The following is a 21,507-nucleotide window of genomic DNA, read 5'->3' as shown; positions in this document are numbered from 1 at the left end:
GTATCATTCAATTATTATTATCATAAATACTGCACTATCAACTTTCCGGGTTCACTTATGAATAAATTTGAAAATAATTGAAAAATTTACCCGCGAGAATGTTAACTTTTGGTAACTTTTTTGATTATTTAATTTTCTAATTCGAAATCTTAATATTAATTAATAAACTTCTTAATTGATATTATTTATAACTGAATTACAAATTTTTTTATTTATTTCCTAATTTTATAATTTTATAAAATCACTCATTAATCAATTAACAATAAATGCAATGTCCAAATAAATTTAATTCTCATCATACATTTAACAACAGCCAACAATACAATTAAATGTTTTAGTCAAATAAACTATATAATTAATTATTCAACATAAAATTTCATCAAATTAATTAATAAGTATTTATTAATTCTCAGTAGTACAGCTGGAAAAGAAACCGAATATACATAATAATTCAGTAATAATATACTACTTGATTGTTAAAGAGATAAAAATATTTATTTTTTTATTTCAAGGTTCATTAATAATTACTGCAACAAATTATTGTTATTATTATTATATTTATTAGTATTGAAAAAGACCAATTTTACAAAATTTATGAAGCGCCATTTTATTGTAACAAGTGGCAACCATTTTCAATATGTAGTACAATGATGACTACAAATTCGTAAAACTTTACTTTCTGAGATAATCGGGCTTACTGTATTATTCGTCTGAATTAATACGGTTGATAAAAGCAATTACCGATGATATATCCGTCACAATTGCAATCTGAACAGCCACAAGGAGAGGTCAAAGAACACTGAAAACAGCCATTTATGATATTAATTTATTATAAAATAGTCATTTATAGGTATGAAGGTCTCTGTTCTGTAGGTTGAACGATATATCCCTTTAAAACATCCGGATCACTCGTAATATGCACAATCACAAAGATTGCAAGAACTAACAAAAAACTACAAATAGCAATTTAGAAAAAGGCTAAAATTTTTATAAATTAACATTGACTGGCTCAAATCATAGGGTTTTTTTTTTTTTTGTATAGATTGAAATTTTTTACAACAAAAGTCTCGTAACGCGAGCTTGTAAAACCAAAATTTTAAAAATTATCTGTCATTTTAAAAAGTTAAATAACTTAAATTGAGCGCTTTTTTACGGGTATCGAATATTAAATTATAAGATAATGTTTTGAGAAATTAGTAAAAAAAATTCTTGTCGATGTTATTGAAATTGAAATTATGAGTCAGAATTTAAAGTCTAGTGTTCTTAATTGATTTTTTTTTTTCCTGTATCATAACACCGGCACACAAAAAAAAATAAGTTCTCTGTACTTTTGACGGGACCGATTTATTCCCATGTATTTTGACCCGCTGAATCTGAATCCGAGGTCCGTTTAACCCGTACACCCTCAGATTTTTAGAAAACTTTGAAAAACCTCAAAAATACACAAAATCGACCGTTTTTTAAATTTATAAATTTTTTTAACCCTAACTAAGCATGATTTTTATGTATTTCGGTCCTCCACCCAGGTAGGAAAGAACAACTGGGCAAGGTTTGGACCAAGCCTTGGCCAAGCGTCACTAGGATTATGCAAGGCTTGGCACGTGCCTTGGCTGAGCATTGGGCCAAGGATTGGTCCAAGCCTTGGATGATAGCCATGTCCCAAGCCTTGGGCAACAAAATATCAAGCCTCGGCCGAGTCTTGGGAAACGAAAAATTGAGCCTTGGCCAAGGCTTGGGAAACAAAAAGTCAAGCCTCGGCCAAACCTCGGGAAGCAAAAAATCTAAGGCTCACCCAATGCTCGATCTAAAATGTTATTATTTAAACTAATAAATATAATTAAAAAAAAGTTTGATCACACTTTTATCAACATTACATTGAATTGTAATTAACTAATTACTGAATTAATGAGAAATAACGAATAAAATTATTTGGGGGCTACCGGGGTTCGAACTGAGATCCTTCTGATTACTAGGCCGGGACGCTATCCACTGTGCTAAATCTGATGTCCAAATAATCATGATTTTTTTGCTTGTTAATTATTTAAATACAATTTAATTTAAAAATATTAAATCGTAAACATGGGGTGAAATGTAGTTTTATTTAATGAACTTAAAATTGTCTGATGAGTAATGACATATTTATATCAATTTGTAATTTTATGATTTGATATAAATGAATAATTTAATGCAAAATAATCTGTAATCTAAAAAATCAAAAAACACGTTTTTTGGGTTCACAATAATGACAGATAAAAAATATCGAATTGTTATTTTTTATTAAATAACAATTAGTAATTAAGCTAATCGAAGGGAAACGATTTATTACACCTAAAAAAATTTTTTTTGAGTATTATAAAACCAAAAATAATTGTCAAGAGAAAGAAATATATTCTTAATGTTGAAAACAATTTAATAAAAAAAAAAATTATCATTTTTTGGAGAGGGGCCTCTCTGCCCCACAAAAAAAAATTTTTTTTTGCCTTCGTATCCACCAATGATGTGAAATGTAATTTTTCTTTATGTATATTACATATAAAAAATTTGAATTTAATGAAATTTCATCAACTTTCAGAATTTTTTTTTTCAACTTTTTTAAAGGATACCCCATTTTGACCGCCAAAAATAAAAATTTCATGTTAACTAAAGTTTTGTGCATAGCAATAACTAATTAAATGAAAATTATTGTATATCAAATAATTTTACTTTTTAAAAAATATCAACTCTTGATATTAATCGTATACTCGGTAGACCGTTATGCCCTGGTCTTCTCTGTATACATATATATAGATACATGCAAAGTTGATAATTTTAATATTAAATAAAAATTTAACCCAGGCTGAGGCATTGGTCAATGGTCAGCTGCCAAGGCTCGGCTTGACAAAAATTAAACTATCGGACCTAGCCTCGGCCGATCCTCGGGCCAATGGTCAGCGGCCAAGCCTCGATTTAACAAAAATTTAACTATCGGGCCTGGCCCTGGCCGAGGCTCGGGCCAATGGTCACTACCCAAGGCTTGGCTTAATTTAATGAAACCATTGGACCAAGCCTTGGCCTAGACTTGGGCCAATGGTTAGCTGCCAAGACTTGGCTTAACGTAATCAAACCATTGGGCCAAGCCCTGGCCGAGGCTTGAGCCAATGGTCAGCTGCCGAAGCTTGGCAAGTGACAACAGGGCCAAGGCTCGGCCTATCGTCAGCCTTGGCGATTCCTACCTGGGCACATACTAACCTGAAGTTTGTTTAAAACATTAGCCATTTAAAGTCTGAGTAAATTCCAAAAAATCCCAAAAAATTGCAAAAAAGCAAAAAGATTCTTAGTATTGTGATGAAAAAAATTTTTTGAAGCATATTAAAATTTTTCTATGTTTTAGGCCAAAATATTTTTTATATATATATCACAGATCGAACAATATGGTTTCTTTTATTTATTTCGATTTAAAAATTGATTTTTGTTATACCAAATTTTATTTTTTTCGATTTTTTGGGAATTTTTGCCATTTATTTAAAATTTTAGAGATATCTAAGCCATGGGTGTTCGATAATTATATGTGACAGATAAACATACATGAAAATAATTATTTATTTAGCCCTATAAAATTTTTTTCATCACAATACTAAGAATTTTTTTGCTTTTTTGCAATTTTTTGGGGTTTTTTGGAATTTACTCAGACTTTAAATGGCTAATGTTTTAAATAAACTTCAGGTTAGTATGTGGAGGACCGAAATACATAAAAATCATGCTTAGTTAGGGTTAAAAAAATTTATAAATTTAAAAAACGGTCGATTTTTGTGTATTTTTGAGGTTTTTTAAAGTTTTCTAAAAATCTGAGGGTGTACGGGTTAAACGGACCTCGGATTCGGATTCAGCGGGTCAAAATACATGGGAATAAATCGGTCCCGTCAAAAGTACAGAGAACTTATTTTTTTTTGTGTGCCGGTGTAATTATTGTTACTTACCCAATGGACGTCACAATTGTCTGCAACAGCATAGAAGCATCCAATGAATAAAATTACACGGAAAAAAATGAACTATATAAATTGAGAATGACAAGTAATATAATAATAAAGTGATCAGTAAATACCATCATTCTAAACAGTAATCAATACATATTTTCGTTTATGATTCAAACGTAAATAATTACAGGATAAGTATGAAAATTTATTGTCTATGTAAGAAAAATTACTATTTGAACTTCAAAAATCGTAACTGATACTTACAAAATAGACGACACGTATTATAAAATTTACTATTTGAATGTTAAAATTCCCCATATTGACAACCGGGTTCCGGGTTATAATTTCAAATAGTAATTTTTAAAGTTTTTTTTTTCCGTGTATTAATAATACAGTAGAAACTCTGTAAGTCGAACCTCGATAAGTCGAAAACCTCCTAAACTCGAAGAAATGTTTCATCCCCTTCCCTCCAAACCGTATATCTATTATTCAAATTATCCTCAATTCTAATAATTCAAAATGTAAAAGCAAAAATTGTAATCTCTTATACCTATACTGTTCCGTTGAATCTTTCGAAGCTTCTGGGTATCGATTGGTGAAACAATAGAGCTTTTTATACTCGAAAAATCGTTCAGGTCCTCGCATAGGAGACTTTAATAGCAAATATAATTGTCGGCTTAGCATTTTACCATTTTGAGTAACACGTCATAAGCGAACCCAGATAGTTGATAGTGCAGTAATTATGATAATAATAATTGGACGACACTCTAAAACCAAGTGTGTAGTTGAAATTAACACACTTGCCGAATAACATTGAAACGCCGTAAGCAATCTATAGATTTTTAACACACCGTGAAACGTGTTTTAAGTGACTACAAAAAACTATAGTTTTGTTTATGGCCTTAAACATAGAACACACTTAATATGTGTTAAAATAATACACTTGCAACACACTTTGTTTCAGAGTGGATACATTGGAATATTTCCTTGAATTGTTATTATATCAACTTTATAAAAAGATAAAGTAAAATACGATATAATGAACAAGTTAAATATGTAATATATTTATAATAAAATAATCATACATTGCTTTGCATTAAAATTAAAAAAAAAATCCAAAAATCAGATTGAGATGCAAATTTTTGAATATTTGATAAATTGATTGACTAATATTTAATAAATAGCATGTCGTAAAATAATGACCCATAAGAAAGTGGATAGTAATGCGTAACTGCTAAAGAAATAATGGATATTCGTGGAATCAATACACGGAAACTTATTTTTTCGACTTTTATCCGAACTAACTAAACCGAATTCCGGTAGTTGTTTAGAATCGCGGCTCCACCTATTTATATCAAGCATAAATCCAAAAATATTCAAATTGCCAAGAGACTTGTTTCATTTTCTGGCATTTGTCGGCGGATTAAAGATATAATTGCTTATTTAGTTGTTATTTAAGCATTAATAAATTATAAGTGTATACCAAAGGTATAAATAATGCTTGATTTAGCGATTTTGTTTGAAATTTTTCAGTTCCGTGCTACACTGCACCATTTGACATATTTTTCCTTTTATTCTATGCATTGACTCTTAAGTCAACCACCAAAACTTGAGGTGTCTGCCTATTTGCCATAATTTCTGTAGTTTCGTCCTAAGTACGTTAACGGACTCGTCAGTAAGGCTATGTTAACGTACTCTTGCCTTAGACGACATCTCTTACTAGTACGTACCGGTGTAAAACTATGTTGTGGGCTTCAGCTAGACACCATACTAGCAAAGGAAGGCGGATACCGTCCAAACTACTTGCGACAAAATGTTAGGTGAGCTGTTGTACACCGTTAGTGTATTGAAATAACAGAAATATGCCAATTTTCACTATACAAGAGTTCAAAAATCTTTGTAGCTCTTAGTTAGACCTTTCTATCGCCACCGTCCATCTTACGGTATTAATTAAATTAATTATTTATATTTATTAGAAAATTTATTAAATTTATTTTGGAAAATTTGCATAATTTATGCCATTTTTATTAATTTTGCACACTTTAGTTACAAGGTTCGGATAGATTACGTGTTCTGCCACACGGCGGAAAAAGTTTAATTATAGATATTTGAGGTTTTAGCACTTAGAACTTTGGAAAATGTGTAGAGTCGCTATTGTCAACAAATACCCAAATTTCAAGCTACCATGAAAAAAAATGTTTCTTTATCACACGCTGGAAAATAATTAGAAATATTTTGTGAGCTGCACTGATAGAAGGATTTCTTAGCATTTAAAAAAGATTTCTTAGTATACAAGAAATCATTTCTTACACATCATTTTTTTGTATTTAACAAATATTTCTTACTATTTAAGAAATGATTTCTTAAAAATATATATAATATACTTTTCTAGTATATTTTAATAAAATTTTATTCAAAATTACTGAAACCAACAATATAATTCTCAAGAATATCGAGTTGTCCCATTGTTATTTAAAAACTTTTGGATATTTTTTACTGTTGAATTCTCTACATATATCTAGTTCCGTATTTTTACATTTCTAATTTTTTGCTGCGCCATTTGTGGGATTTTACATGAAATTCATAAATCTCTAATTTTTGATAAATTGTATATATTTTCATAATGTATATTTTTAGCATGCAGAAATATTTCCGAATCTGAACATAGAAATAAACATAAATATTGAGCAGAGAATTTACATGTATTGGCAGACTGCACGACGAGAACGACATCTGTCGACGGCACTCAATCATGCTCATGACCGTTGAAGGTGTGACAAATTTTTATAAATAAAACGATGAAAATTTCTGATCGCTAAAAAATATAAGTGCAATGTCTCATTGTGAAGAGGCAAATGAATATTATGTATTTTGTTGAAAAAAAGTAATTATAAATAATTTATTTTAACAGGGGTTATCAGATATTTTCGGTTGAGTTTTTTTCGGAAACAAAATCTCTAAATACAAAATACAGACCGCCCATTGATGCACTACCGTCTTATCTAGCACATTGCACTTTAATTGTTTGATAATATTCGTTTGTTTACGAGAAAAACTCGGCCAAAGTTTCCATTTATTGCACAAGTGCAACGAAGATATAGTAGCGTTTGTGGGCTTGAATGTAATAGAGAGAAAAGTACGAACTTCTCTTAAATAGAATAAGGTTACACAGTTAGAAATTTTGTGTATTTGTGTTGAAAAATTATTTGGTTAAATTTTTTGTGTTGATTTTTAACACAGAAATCTGTTAATTTAACACAAGCCGTTGGTGTTATTTTACTTTAACAGATATTTTATGTTAAATGATTAGAAAATCTAGAATGTAAAGCATTTCTTGTGTTATTCGAAAATTTGTGTTGTTTGACTAAACGATTCCGCGCGATTCTTCATTACTATAACCAAGCAAAGCATTGTAGGAGCATTGTCTGCAGGGAAATTTGAATTATAATTCAGTTACAATCGAATATATACATTTTACAATTAAATTTAGATAACTTTTATACCTTTTTGACCTGGTTTAATTGTTCGCTAAATTTACGTGAGTTCTACTAAGGGTAGATCAGTTTACTTGAGTTGGTTAGGTTATGTGTTTATGTTTATTGGTTGATTTTAACACGAAAAATGTGTTAAATTTACACAAATTTTCTGTCAAAAGAACAGATTTTATGTGTTCAATTTTATTTAACATAAAATTAGTGTTAAAGATCAACACAAACGCAATGTGTTGAATTAACACAAAAATTTGTATAGACCGTTTGCAACACACGATTTGTGTTGAATTCAACATAAAATTTCTACACGGAGAAAAAAATTAAAAAAGAATTTTTACTAAATTTAAAAAAAAAATTACAATCCGAGAAAGTAATCTCAAAATGTTCAAAAAAATCAAAACTTTTACATAACTCAAAGTAAAAATTACAGCATATTATTTAGAATAATAAAATCTGTGCATTATAAAAAAAAGGCCATTCGGCAGCCGAAATGGAAGTAGATTTCTCATTATTTGATTTTTTTCACCTTTCAAATAAAAGTTGATAACGAAATAAATTTTTTTTTGACATTTCCTTAAAAATTCTTAAGATGATAAAACAAAAAAAAAAAACAAAAAATTATAAGTATGATGCCAAAAATTGAAGCTAACTTAATGAGCTTCAGAAGAATTTTTAATGATAATGCACTATATGTTTTGATTTGACGTTATTTAAAGATCCGTATGCATATATTCAAACTATCGGACCAGTAGTATTTCGGATCCTATTCGAAGAATTATGATAGATTATGGTTTTATTCCTCGAAAATTCTACCATAAGGACAAAGACAATAATTTGCTTTCAATAAAATCCACTAATGAAATAATCTAAGATTAAAATTTGATTGTGATATATCTAAGTGCCATACTTGAAATTAGTACTAATATTTGAAATAAAAAGCCTATTAGAATATCAAACGACGAGTAGATATAGAGAATATTATAATCATAACTATAATGTTAACCTTGTTATTGATATGTCCTATCATTTATACACTGTCGATAAAACAAAATTGTGTATACCTACTGAATTAAGATGTTTGGATTTTATAAGTGTCACACTGAAATAATATGAATTTAAGTAGCTCCATGAATTTACTAAGAAGTAGGAGAACTAATGCAATAGCAAAATTTCATTAAATGAATGGTAAAATAAGTAATTTCATTGGTACATAGGGGCACATATGTAAGCATGAAAATTAAAGCTTATTTGGAAAGCTTTCAGATGAATTTTATAGAAAGTCGATAAGTTATCACATTCAAAAGATATTGAAGACAGAATAAGTAAAAATATGAATTTTGGACATTTTGAAAATTTTGAAATGCTATAACTTCTAAACTAATCGACAGATTGAGCTCATTTTGAAACTCGATCAGTGTAGTCACCTGCAGAATACGTATACCAAGTTTCAAAGCGATCGGTTTGAAATCGTGGCTATAGTCAAAGTGACAAACTGCATAAAATTAGTTATTATAATATTTTGTAAATGTTCAGAACCATTTATCTATTAGAAAAAATGGTTAAATCGATGAGCTGTATAGTCAAAATTGTAGGCAATCGAACGAGCTTTAACATAGAACAAACAAAAATAAGCCATTTTTTTCCTCTGGAAAGTTACATCCAGTTAAATGAGTAAACAAATTTTTTTTGGAAATTGTACAGAATTTCAATTAACCATAACTTCTAAACTTATTGGCCGAATTGGCTCATCTTCGAACTCATCCAAGGTAATTGTCCATACAATAAGTATACTGAGTTTCATTAAGATCGGTGTAGAATTGCAGACGCTATCGTTGGAGAACGGCGCGTTATATTGTATATATATATATAAATACACATAAACTTTTGAACCAAATGTATTTCCTGACTCAGCTTGCCGAGCTGAGTTTAGAGGTAGCAAAATTTTTCGAAAATTCCATTATGAGGACAAATACAATAGTTAGATTTTTATGAAATCTACTAATTACTGCATTCAAGATAAAATTTACTAACGACGAAATGAAAACTATAATGTACCAATCATTTTTACCATTGTACTTAGTAAATTTTATTTAACGCGCTTTGTGAAAGATGTATTCTGGCGAGTAATTTTTACAATCCAGATAGTAATTTCGTCCTCACTCATAAAATAATAATCATGCGCGTCGGGAGACGGGTATTCAGGTACTACTACCTACTGACGAACAGGACTTACACACACACACACACATAGGTTGAATATGGGGAATCACTTTTACGAGACACACATGCACACAACACACACACATACGTATACAAACGCGGAATAATTTGTAATCAAAGCTTGAAAATAAAATTATTTGCCCGACGTTGGGATCGAACCCGGTCCTCACTGTTTCTTCACACCCTGATCAAGTACATTGACAGCTCAGCCACAATGACGATAAGAAATTCTGAATTTATAGCAAGTATATGGGTAGGATACAATATCAATGGCATTATATACCCTGAACTAAAAATTACAATCTCAAATAGTAATTTTATTTCCCGGAGTAGCAATTTGTCTTACCGACATCCTAAAATGTACAATAACCTAGGTAGAATCACATTAGAGATGTAATATTTATCAACTACGAAACAGAAGTTTTGACTAATGTTCTAACTCTTAATAATTCTGATAACGATTTCTACTTTTTGTATGATTGAACTATTTTTATATGAATAAGTAAATATTGATTTTTTCTAAGCGAAAATTTAACGAAGCTTCAATGTAATTTTTACAATTGAATTTTTACTTGAATTAACCACTTCAAACAGTTGTTCGTGTCAACTTGAGGTTTTATTATTATCACAAATTTTATAACATCTAGCTTTTATCGACTGTCAGAAGTGCAATTCCCGAATGCACAATGGTTGGTCGGCATGATAATTTATGTTTTAATATTTTTTATTCGCGTTATTAATTTATTTATTTTAATCATTAGACATACGTTTAACGTTACTGTCAATAGGGAATTCAAAACATATGTACTCCCCACTACTGCTGCCTCTGGCGGATCGTTTTTAAATCTTCATAGGAAATAGGCTAATTGAAAAAGTGAATGTCCTTGTGAGAAATTTCATAAAATGTTAATAGTAAGCAATTGAATTCTAATAATAAATAAAGAAGCTTTTAACAACAATATTTTCGATAACTTAACATTTTTATCATCCCGCCCAATCAATATTATATTTTTATCTGAAGAAGATTCGGATGAAGATATTAATCAGAATACAATAGAAGAGCGGAGACCAATTCAAATTTTTCATAGCGTCGAATCTGTTTCAATATTTTAAATAAAAATGACAATAACTTCTAGTACCTCTGTATTTTCAACCTCGAAAAAAATCAGGTTTCGAATAAATTTCCAAGAATTCAAGAAATTAATAATAATCAATGAGGACCGGTTTTTGACGTTTCACTCATGATTATGCTTAATAAATTTAATTATTTTGGACAGAAGTTAATATAAATGATCAAGATAGAGAGTTACATGAGCTTTGAATCAAACCAAAGCGTTAATATATGAAACATCCGGAAAAAATGTCAAACACATAATTTTTTCTAAAATTTTGTTAATGATATTATTTATACTAACGGACCGATTGCGATAAATTATGTAGACCATCATGAAAGTCTTTGCAAAGACTACACTGAGAGACAAATTTATTCGCCAGGAATAAAAACGCGTATTAGAATTTTTTTCAAAACACCACTACATATTACTAAATTTTAATTGCATATAACTATGAATTTTATCAGTTTTGTTAAGACAAAATAAGTCAAATTTAAAGCAATGAAATAATTTAAGCCAAAAAAAGTTAAATTAAAGGAAACTAAACAATTGAAGTAAAAAAAAAGTCTACTCTACGGCAAAAAAGTTAAAAAAAGTCAAGATTAAGTCAATATTAAGTCAAAAAAAGTTTAAATAGTTAAAATGTGGAATACAGTTATCGACATATCGACGACTTCAAAGGAAATTAAGTTAAATCAAGTCAAATTTAAGATTTTTTTTTGACCAGGGATACCTTTCGAAATAATCAGTGGTGTTTTAGGCTTAAAGCAGCATTTGACGCTGTTTTCCAGCCTCTGACACTAAAACGTTTTCCGAATCAATTAGTTTTGCAATTTTTAAGTTCATTAGAAAAAAAAAACTTTTTTTTAAATTATTTTGTCAACGAAATCTCTTGAATGATTAATCCGGGTTCGATGGTTGAGGCAGCCAAAGCGTCACTGCAGCTTTAAGAGCTTTAGAGCTGATTAGAATTTGAAATAGATCAATTTATAAGTTTCTAACATATTCGGAAAAAAAAACTTTTTTGATTCTTTCGTCAACGACATTTCTCGAACGGATTATTCTATTCAGACGTTTTTGGTGACAATCAAAGCTTTCATCGAGCTGTAGAGCTGATTAGATTTTGAAATTGATCGATTCTACAGTTTTCGAAATATTCAACATAAATAAAAAAAATATTCTTTTTTGTCCACATTGCTTAAATTTCTCAGAATCTATTCGATTAAATGCCGCAATAACCATCTAGATCGGTTTATTTATTAAAAAGGTATGTGAGGTTTACATCAATACACACACACACACACATCTCTCTCTCAAAATATCAACATAGCATTCTATGGTCTTCAAACATTGACATCTGATGAAAACTCGATTTTTGATAATCGGGTTGCCAACAATAACTTTCTGAATTTATGGAAATTAACAATTTTCTAGCGGAAAGTTTTTTTTTCACTGTACAGCATTTCAATTACTTCGTGATTTTCTTGATTTCCGTCTTTCGAGTTAATACAATAATGTTACCCGGGTCAAAAATTAAACTTGATTTAGATTTGGTTTACTAACTCGAAATTGAGAGCCGTATTTCATAAGACAAACTCGACTTTTGTTTTACGGAGACATGAAACACATTGAGTTTTTACCCTGGTTTCTACTCAACTGGCTTATTTAGTCACGATTTAAGAGGAAAAAGTTGAAATCAAGTCGAAATTGACTTGGTTTCGACTTCTTAGACTTGAATTATTAGGCGAAAAAGTCAAAACTAAGGTGAAACGCGAAAAGCACACTCTGCACTAAAACGTACTTTTCGCTTTTGACTTGATTTAGCAAATCTAAAGTAAGGTGAATAAATAACTTTTTGTTCGACTTGGTTCAGCAAGTCAAAAGTAAAGTGGATGACTGTCGCGCTCGAGTAAAAATAAATAAGTTCTAACTAAGATCAAAAAATACAAATAAGTTCAATCTAAGATGGAAAAAGCTCTCAGAGTTGACAAAAATTTATCGGAAAATCGTCGGCAAATCGAACTTCAAAAGAAAATAAGGTCAAGCGAGCCTGAATCAAGTGATATTTTTGACTCGGGCACAGACCAAATAACTGATAAATGTTGAATGTATACTTAGCGTGATTTTTTACAGCGAATCTGTTTTTAGTATCATTTTATAAATGCTCATAAATGACCTTATTTGTATGCTCATGCATGATCATATCTAAGTATATATAACATTTTGCCCACTCGTGCTGCTCTAACATATATCTCACTCTTTCGGCTCACACTGAGAATAATTTATACTGAGATAAAATACTTCACTGACTTGACACAGAAGTAACTATTTTTATTACGCTTCCTGAGTCGAACTTTCAGGCCTATTTTAATCGTATTTTTGACCCGTACATTTCAGGCGCGAATTTGAAGATTGAAATAGATCTCTATAGTAATAGTACATATACTATAGTATGCCTGGTTTCATCGCACCTAGTAGTTTTGTCTTCTTTTGAGTGCTTTACGATGAAACCAGGCCCAAAATAATAATAATAATCATCATGTATAAAAATACCCAGGGAGAGAGGGTTCGAATCCCATTTACGTTTATTTATAATTTTGTAATAACTCAAGTTAACATTATTTCATAAAATTCCATTTAATTTTCTGAAGTTTCCTAACATTTTACAGACAGTAATTATTTCGCATAACAGTTTAAATCACAGATAAACAAAAAAAAATTTAATTAGACCCTGTAGTATATAATCTAATTGGATGAGGATTTTGACTGAAACGGATTGATTATATGTTTTATTGATGAAAAAATACCCGGTGTCTGATGGGCTCGAACCCGGATTCATTCGATTCTGTCATTGCTGCTATTCACTGCGCTGACTTTCTTACGTGATTGCATGAACATAAATAGTAAATTTATTAAATTATTAATGAATTACTAATAAATGAAAATGAAGTGAGCATTATGTCATGATTGACTCTACAATTTATATTCTTAGTCGAATACATTATCGAATAACCTTCTGCTAATAAGATGTATAAACAGAATGAATTGAAAATGTTTTTAAGCCTACTACGTTTTGACAATTTCTATACAAAATCATTGTTTTTTTTTATTGCTAGTATAACGTCAAAAAAAAATCGGTCTATCGGTTGACCCTGCGGGCCAGCCTCAAAACTTTCCGCTGTTTTCGAGCTCCTTGAGCTCAAAAACATTATTGTGAATACATTTTCGAGCTTCTCGAGCTTGAAAATACTTTTGTATGCCATTGTTTTCGAAAAAACCATTTTTTAGCATTTCTTTCTCCCACGATATCTCGCGAACGAATAAACCGATTTTGATGGTTAAGGCGGCAATCGACGCGTTTTATTAAGTTCTAGAGTTGATTAGATTTTTAAATCGAATGATTCAATTTTTTTTGTAGATATCCGAAAAAAAAACGTTTTTCACTATTTTTTTAATCAACGATATCTCGTAAACGAATTGACCGATTAAGACGAATGAGGCTGCAATCGACGTGTTTTATCAAGTTCTAAAGCTGATCAAATTTTGGAATCAATCCATCGAGCAAATTAAAAGTTATTCAAATAAAACATTTTTGAAAAATTTTATTTTTGAAATATCTCTGAACGCACCCTACCGATTAAGCTCAAATTTTTACAGCTTGAAGATATTGACAAGTTACGTCGAATGACACCTTAAAGTTCAAAATCGGTTCATCCGTTCAAGAGTTTTAAATATTTACATACATACATACGGACATACGTACGTACATACACTCGGACATCATCGTAAAATTAGTGAGGATAGCTTCCTAGAACCTCAAAACGTCAAAATCTGACAGAAATTCGGTTTTTGCAAATCGGACCGAAACCGGTAACTTCCCGAATTTTTGAAAATTTTCAATTTTCTTAGCGGGAAGTTAAAAAAATCACATCGCTTAGGAACAAACAATACTATACAATTTTATAATGTTTTATGAAATTATGTTATTTTAGAATTTCATTTTTTACGGATGATTATAAATAAAAAAATCTGGGCGTCGGTTGACCCTGCGGGCCAGCCCCAAAACTTCCCGCTGTTTTCGAGCTCAGGGAGCTTGAAAACATTACTGTGAATATATTTTTGAGATCCTCAAGCTCGAAAATGCTACTACCTGAAATTATTTTTTATGAGCTTTTCAAGCTCTACCAAGTTACGTTTTTTGCTAAAGTTTGACAAGTTAAGAATTGAAAATTATTAATAAAGAAGCGGTTTTCAAATTTTTATTCTCGATTATGTTCAATGAAATAAATGTATCGAGGCAGAAATTAATGTCAGTGATCAAAATCAAGATTTGAGTGAGTTTTGACTTAGGTCAGAGCAATAATATATGAAATATCCGAGAAAAACATTAAAAACTGGATTTTCTCAATTTTTTGCTGATGATATGTTTTAAACTAAAGAAAAAGTTAGATGACAATAAATGATAATCGAAAGAGACTATAAACAGAAAGAGTTGGTATGATTTCAAAAACATTTAGTACATTATATTTTAATTTATCCGGAAAAAATAACATTTTATATTTTAACTTTTCAGCGCCGATATCTTTTGAACTAATCAACCGATTGTGACGTTCGAGGTGGCATTCGGCGCGTTTTATTGAGTTCTAGAGCTGATTAGATTTTGAAATTGATGGGATGAGTCACTTCAAAGATAATCGAAAAAAACCGTTTTTTATCATTTCTTTTGCCAATGATTTCTCTCGAACAAATTAACCGATTGAGATGGTTGAGGTGGCATTCGACGCGGCTTATAAAGTTCTAGAGCTGATTAGATTTTGGAGTCGATCGTTCAAGTCGTTTTTGAGAAATCACTAAAAAACTAAAAAAAAAATTTTTTTTTTCGTAATTCGCCAATATTTTCGAGTCTACTTGATCAAATGATCTGAAATTTTCAGGAAAGTTGAGGGCCAACAAGCTCTTTCGCACACACACACACACACACACACACACACACACACACACACACACACACACACACACACACACACACACACACACACACACACACACACACACACACACACACACACACACACACACACACACACATACACTCGGACATCATTCTGAAAATAGTCAGAATAGTTTCCTAGGACCTCAAAACGTCGACATTTGATGAAAACTCGACTTTCGAAAATCGGGGTGAAAACAATAACTTCCCAATTTTTCGAAAATCGTCGATTTTCCTAGCGGGAAGTTAAAAAAAATAATCGAAATGGGATTCGAACCCATTCTTGGTAGACATTTTAAAACATGATTTTTATCATTATTATTATCTTGGGCCTGTATTAATCGCAGTTATTTGTACGTTTCATCTTATACTGTCAAACAGAATGTCTTTTTAGATTGTCAATCCAAGAGATTGGAAACTTTTACGATCAAATCGGTTCTTAAATTTCTACTTGGGTTACTCAGAAAGTTTAATTTCTAAGCACTAGGTAGTCTTCCCTAATTAGCCGGTTATTAGAAACTCTACTTATGGTTTATAGTTTACCAGACTAAACCTTAAAGTGACACTGTATTATACAGTTTTTTTTTTATCGCACCAAAGTGACAAAATTTTCTCATCATAAAAATTATATTTTATTGACTAATCGTATGAAAGGATTCCAATTCTTTTCCTACTAAGTAGCACTAATGCCCCCCGCTGCCTACACTTATTTTTCCGTCTACAGATTAATGATTCAATATAATCTCAATTTAAGGTAAGAAGAAATCACTATGATTGCTATTTTGGTAATAATTCGTAGTGTAATAAATAAAACTCATGAAGTTTGTGTTTCTTTCAAGTTGAATTTTCTGAGGAATTACCAACAAAAATATTGTACGTAACACGTTTACAATGAGGTGATTTAAACAGTTACGATTTCACAACATTTGCTCCAAGTTTGTAATCTTCTACAAAAATGAATGTAACGTTTGACGCGCGAACCAAAATCGAGTTAAATAAAAATCTATTCATTTTTCGTTATGAAAACTTAAGACATTAAACGGAACGTTCGAAAAGTTGTAGATTTCAATCTGATTTTCTAAAATTTAGTATTTGACGGATGTCAACGATTTGGAATCCTACGAAACTATTTTTAATACTTTTCAGACGATATCCAAGTATATGTTTGCACTGAGAGAAAAAAATGGTTTTCTGAACTATAAAAAACATAGTTCAGAGACCTCCACTATTAACTGCAGTTTCGTTAACTGATATGATATTAGTTAACAGTAACAGAAAATTATAGTTAAGGTGACTATTTAGTGGCAAATTTAACAGTTTCTTATTCAGCATGTCCAGAAGAAAATTATGATGACAACCATACTTCTATAGTTAGAAAGCCTATTTGAATATTATTATCATGACAATGTAAATATAGTAACCACTATTAAGAATTTATAGATTCCGCTGTATACGTATGTATATAAATATTCTGTAATTTTTGAACGAATGATTCGATTTGGCTGTTTGATGTGACGTTTGAAGCGGCTTCTTAAATCCAACTATTCTTGAGAAATTGAGCATAATTGGTACGGTATATTCAGAGATATTTCGAAAATAAAGTTTTTTCAAGCATTTTTCTTTAGGATAACTTCTAACTTACTTTATAGATTGATTACAAAATTTGATCAGCTTTAGAACTCGATAAGCCGTGTCGATTGCTACCTCAACCATCAAAATTAAATTATTTGTTCAAAAGATATTATATCTTTGACGAAAAAATTTGAAAAATGTTTAGTTTATTATTATAAAAAAAATTTCAGTGTCAGAGGCTTAAAAACTGCTTCGAATGCCACCTCGAACGTTAAAATCGGTCTTCTAGTTCAAAATATATCAGCGATGAAATATTTCAATAATAACAATTAGCTATTTTTGCTGGGATAATTCACTATATAATTTACCAAATATACCTAAAAATGAACCAATTCTACAATGGTACAGACTTTTCCGATCACTACCGATTTGATTACAATTGTTTCATTGGTTTTAGTAATATTATCGAAAAAATACAAGAAAAATCACTGTTTTTTTACACTTCTTTCGGATACTCTATATATAAACGCTCTGACCTGAGTCAAAACTCATTCAACTTTCTATCTAAATCGGATTTATTATTTTTTTTTGGAATTCAGTGATTTCATAAAACTGAATCGTAAAAAAAAATTTAAAAACTGCTTGTTGGAGCTCGAAGAACTCATCAATACGAATGTATTGAAAAATATTGTCGAGCTCTTTAAGCTCGAATATGTATTTCGACAAAAGTGTTTTTGAACTTTGCGAGCACAAAACATATATATTACATTTGTTTTGAGCCCTTCTAGCTTATAGTTAGATGGAAGTTTGGAGGTTGCTAAATATGAGGAAAAATCCTTTATATATTATATCTCAAGCAAATCAATTCATTTTATGGTCATCTTTGAGACATTCACAAGGAACAATTGAGCTCTAAAGTAGATTCGATTTGAGGAAGTATTAATATTTTGAAAAATTTTGACACCTATCTTTCATTCAGAAATTCTAATTTTTAGGAAAATATAATGGTTAATCGTAGGTTCGTTTCATGTGTAAAATGTTGCATTCATTATGATTGCCGTGGTCACCAGAGTCGAAAAATAATTCCGCCCGGGTCAAAAATAAAACTTGATTCAGATTTGCTTCACCTTATTTTCGGATTTTTCGATAAGATCTCGACTTTTTCGACTTAAATTTTTTTCAACTTTTTGAACTTTTTTCATCTTAGTTACAACTTATTTCAACTTATTCGTATTTTTTGAGCTTAGATTGAACTTATTCGTCTTTACTTCGAGCACGATAGTCATTCGCCTCAATAGATAAAAACTATTTCACCTCACACTCAGAAAATTAAATGATAGAAATTATCATCTAGTCTCGGTAAAATTTTTACTGCCGATCCGCTAGTAATGAATATTATCTAGATGATTGTATAAATCATCTAGATCGTAATAATATTAATTACAATCCCTGATAGTAACTGTTATCATCCTGATGGTAATTTTTACCATCCTGATAATAACCATTACCATCCTGATATTATGATTTCTATTAAAAAAAATTATAACACTCACTGTCTTTGCATTTAAAAATTTTCGAATCATTCTAGATGAATGGAGTTAAAATTTAGGATAATAAGCACAATTACTTAATTTTCTGAGTGTAGTTTAGACTTGTTCGCCTTATAATTTAAGTCAAATAAGTCTGAACCAAGTCAATTTTGACTTGATTTAGACTTTTTCACCTTATATTTTAAGTCGAATAAGCCTAAGCCAAGTCAATTTCGATTTAATCTTGACTTTTTCGTCTTAAAATTTAAGTCAAATAAGTCTAAACCAAGTCAATTTCGACTCGATATCAACTTTTTCGTCTTAAATCGGAACTAAGTAAGCCGGTTAAGTCTAAACCAAGGCGAAAACTCAATGTATTTTCTATCTCCGTAAAAAAAAATCGAGTATGTCTTGTGAAAAACGGCCCCAAATTCCGACTTGGTAAACCAAGTATAAATCAAGTTTTATTTTTGACCCGGGCGGTTTTAGACCTCAAATGCAAGATTTTGAGGTTTACCTCAATTGATCCTCACCATTCAAAATTCATATAAATAAGAGTTTGAACAAGCGCACTGATTTTTTACACTTACCTTGTTGATTATTTTTTCTAGTAGTTTTTTTTTCCTTCATCCATGGATATTCAGGAACATTTATAGTCGATGGATCCGGAACATTGTGAGGATCTAATATGTCATGGTAATTAGAATGATGGGTTCCAGGGCTTAGAGCTCTGCTACTTCCAGATGTTTCTTGAAGAGGTCCATCGTTCGCGAGTTGTGGTAATGCTGTCATAAATTCCGCCATTGAAGGCTGACTATTGATGAAACCAGTTTCATTTGAACCACAGGTTGGGTCCATCGTGGGTAGAGAAGCATGCGACGGTGGACTGGCCCCGGCACCTGTTCTTGCGGCAACCGAGGCCAGCCAGAAGTCGCCTTCAACGCCCGTTGTACTAGTACACCCGTCGTTCGCCAGGACTGCTATTTTTGGTCTAATCTTATTTCTTTATCTGTATCCTACACTTTAAATTTATGACACTTTATTTGCAGAGAACTTTTTCAAAATTCACACGTTCGATTTTTTTTTTTAATCGAATAAACAATTTTCATGACACAATTTTTTTTCGTTGTGTGAAAATTCTCCTCTATAATTCATGGCTTTGATTTTGAAACTAAACTGTTAATTTTATTGTAACCACTTTTTCTGTTGAACCCAAGTTCATAAGAAGGACTTGATATCATTTGGGAGTATTTTAGCAAATGATCGATAGCATCGATAAGAAATATACAAGCACACTTGATAACTGGTAAATCTTTTGATTTATTCATTTTCTTTTTTAAGGTATTTATTTATTGCAACACTCTAGTAGCACTAAGAAGTTTAATAACAGACTGTTCTTTCACATGGTTAAAATAACATAATGATTTAGGTTAAGTAAGCCGACATCACTGAACAATAAATTCTATGGTTTTCATTAATGTAACTGTCGTAAGAACTTATTTTTAACACAACTATCCATCATCAATAGGTTTAGAACAAAACTTTTTTTCATTGTTAACAATCACTAATAGTATTTAAATTGATATAAGTTAACACAACAAAATTGATTCCGCTAAAGAATCTTAAGTATGTGAGTGATGATGATAAACTTTACAAGACACTGCAAAACATATGATTGGTAGCCACTGATTCTCACAAGAGGTTAAACCCATAGAATACTTATGCTGATTGTAAGAGCGTACAGTGAAAATTGAAAAAGGTTAAAAAGTTGGTAGAGAAGGAGAAATTAAGTAAAAAAATATTAAACGGAATGATGATAAATGAAAAAATAAAAACAGGTGAAGAGAAAGAGAACTTAGCCACAAAGAAGTTCTGATGTGAGTCTTTTTTTTTCACTTTTTCTACGCTCAACGTTACGTGTCGCTGTTGTTGCTATTATCTTACTTATTTTTTTATTTATTTTCTTCGTTTCTGGCACCAGAAAAAACTAAATTCTGTTTGTGTGGTAATCACGTGATTTCGAATACACCAATAGAATTACAGTATCGGTCTCGCGAAGGTTCAACCCTCTCCTTAGTTTGGGGGCGGGTTCGGCCCCCAAATCCCCCGCGATAAGTACGCAGGGTACGAATTTCCTACGGGTACTTTCGGACGCTCACTTGCTTGAATTCTGTCACGAAAGCTCACACTGCATCGGTGCGAACAGCACGAGTGCGGGCAAGCAACTCTTCAAACTCGCGGTTCCTAAACTTCAAGGGCGGCTGAGTATCCCATCGGGCTGTGGGCGGGACGCGCGAGCGCGCCAACGCTGCTATTCGAAATTCATAATGGTGGGGATTCCACTGCCATGTGCTCTGACCACGCGGATACCTCCTCTTGATGTACTCAGATTTTCTCAGTACACTAGCAAATCCGTGTTTCTTTTTTTTTTTTTTTTTTTTTTGTGTGTATCAGAAAAACGCGCACGCACGCAATGTAATTTTCAAAAAAGTAAGTTTCGATAACTTATATTAATATAAAAACGTTGACGTCAATAATAAATTTTTCATACTCTTTAAAAATGAATTAGTGGAAATCACTATTTCGCAGTAGATATTCAGTTATCGCTTATGAACAGTATACCACTATTTAAATTATATA

General features: G+C 31.0%; 1 protein-coding gene across 1 annotated transcript in view; it reads right to left on the bottom strand.

The window, feature by feature from the left end:
- LOC130668838 (homeotic protein proboscipedia) overlaps positions 1–20,195 on the bottom strand; it is a 30,233-nt gene extending 10,038 nt beyond the window's left edge. The window contains exons 1-2 of the mRNA XM_057471328.1: positions 20,063–20,195; positions 19,458–19,874 (exon numbers count right to left, since the gene is read on the bottom strand). Of these exons, the coding sequence (XP_057327311.1) occupies positions 19,458–19,874; positions 20,063–20,195 (550 nt within the window). The remainder of the gene's footprint in view (positions 1–19,457; positions 19,875–20,062) is intronic.
- Between the last annotated feature and the right edge of the window lie 1,312 nt (positions 20,196–21,507).

The sequence above is a fragment of the Microplitis mediator genome, chromosome 5 (assembly GCF_029852145.1).
Source record: "Microplitis mediator isolate UGA2020A chromosome 5, iyMicMedi2.1, whole genome shotgun sequence".
In the NCBI taxonomy this organism is placed as follows: domain Eukaryota; kingdom Metazoa; phylum Arthropoda; class Insecta; order Hymenoptera; family Braconidae; genus Microplitis; species Microplitis mediator.
Note: the sequence above shows the minus strand (reverse complement) of the source record. Positions and strands in the feature narration are given on the sequence as shown.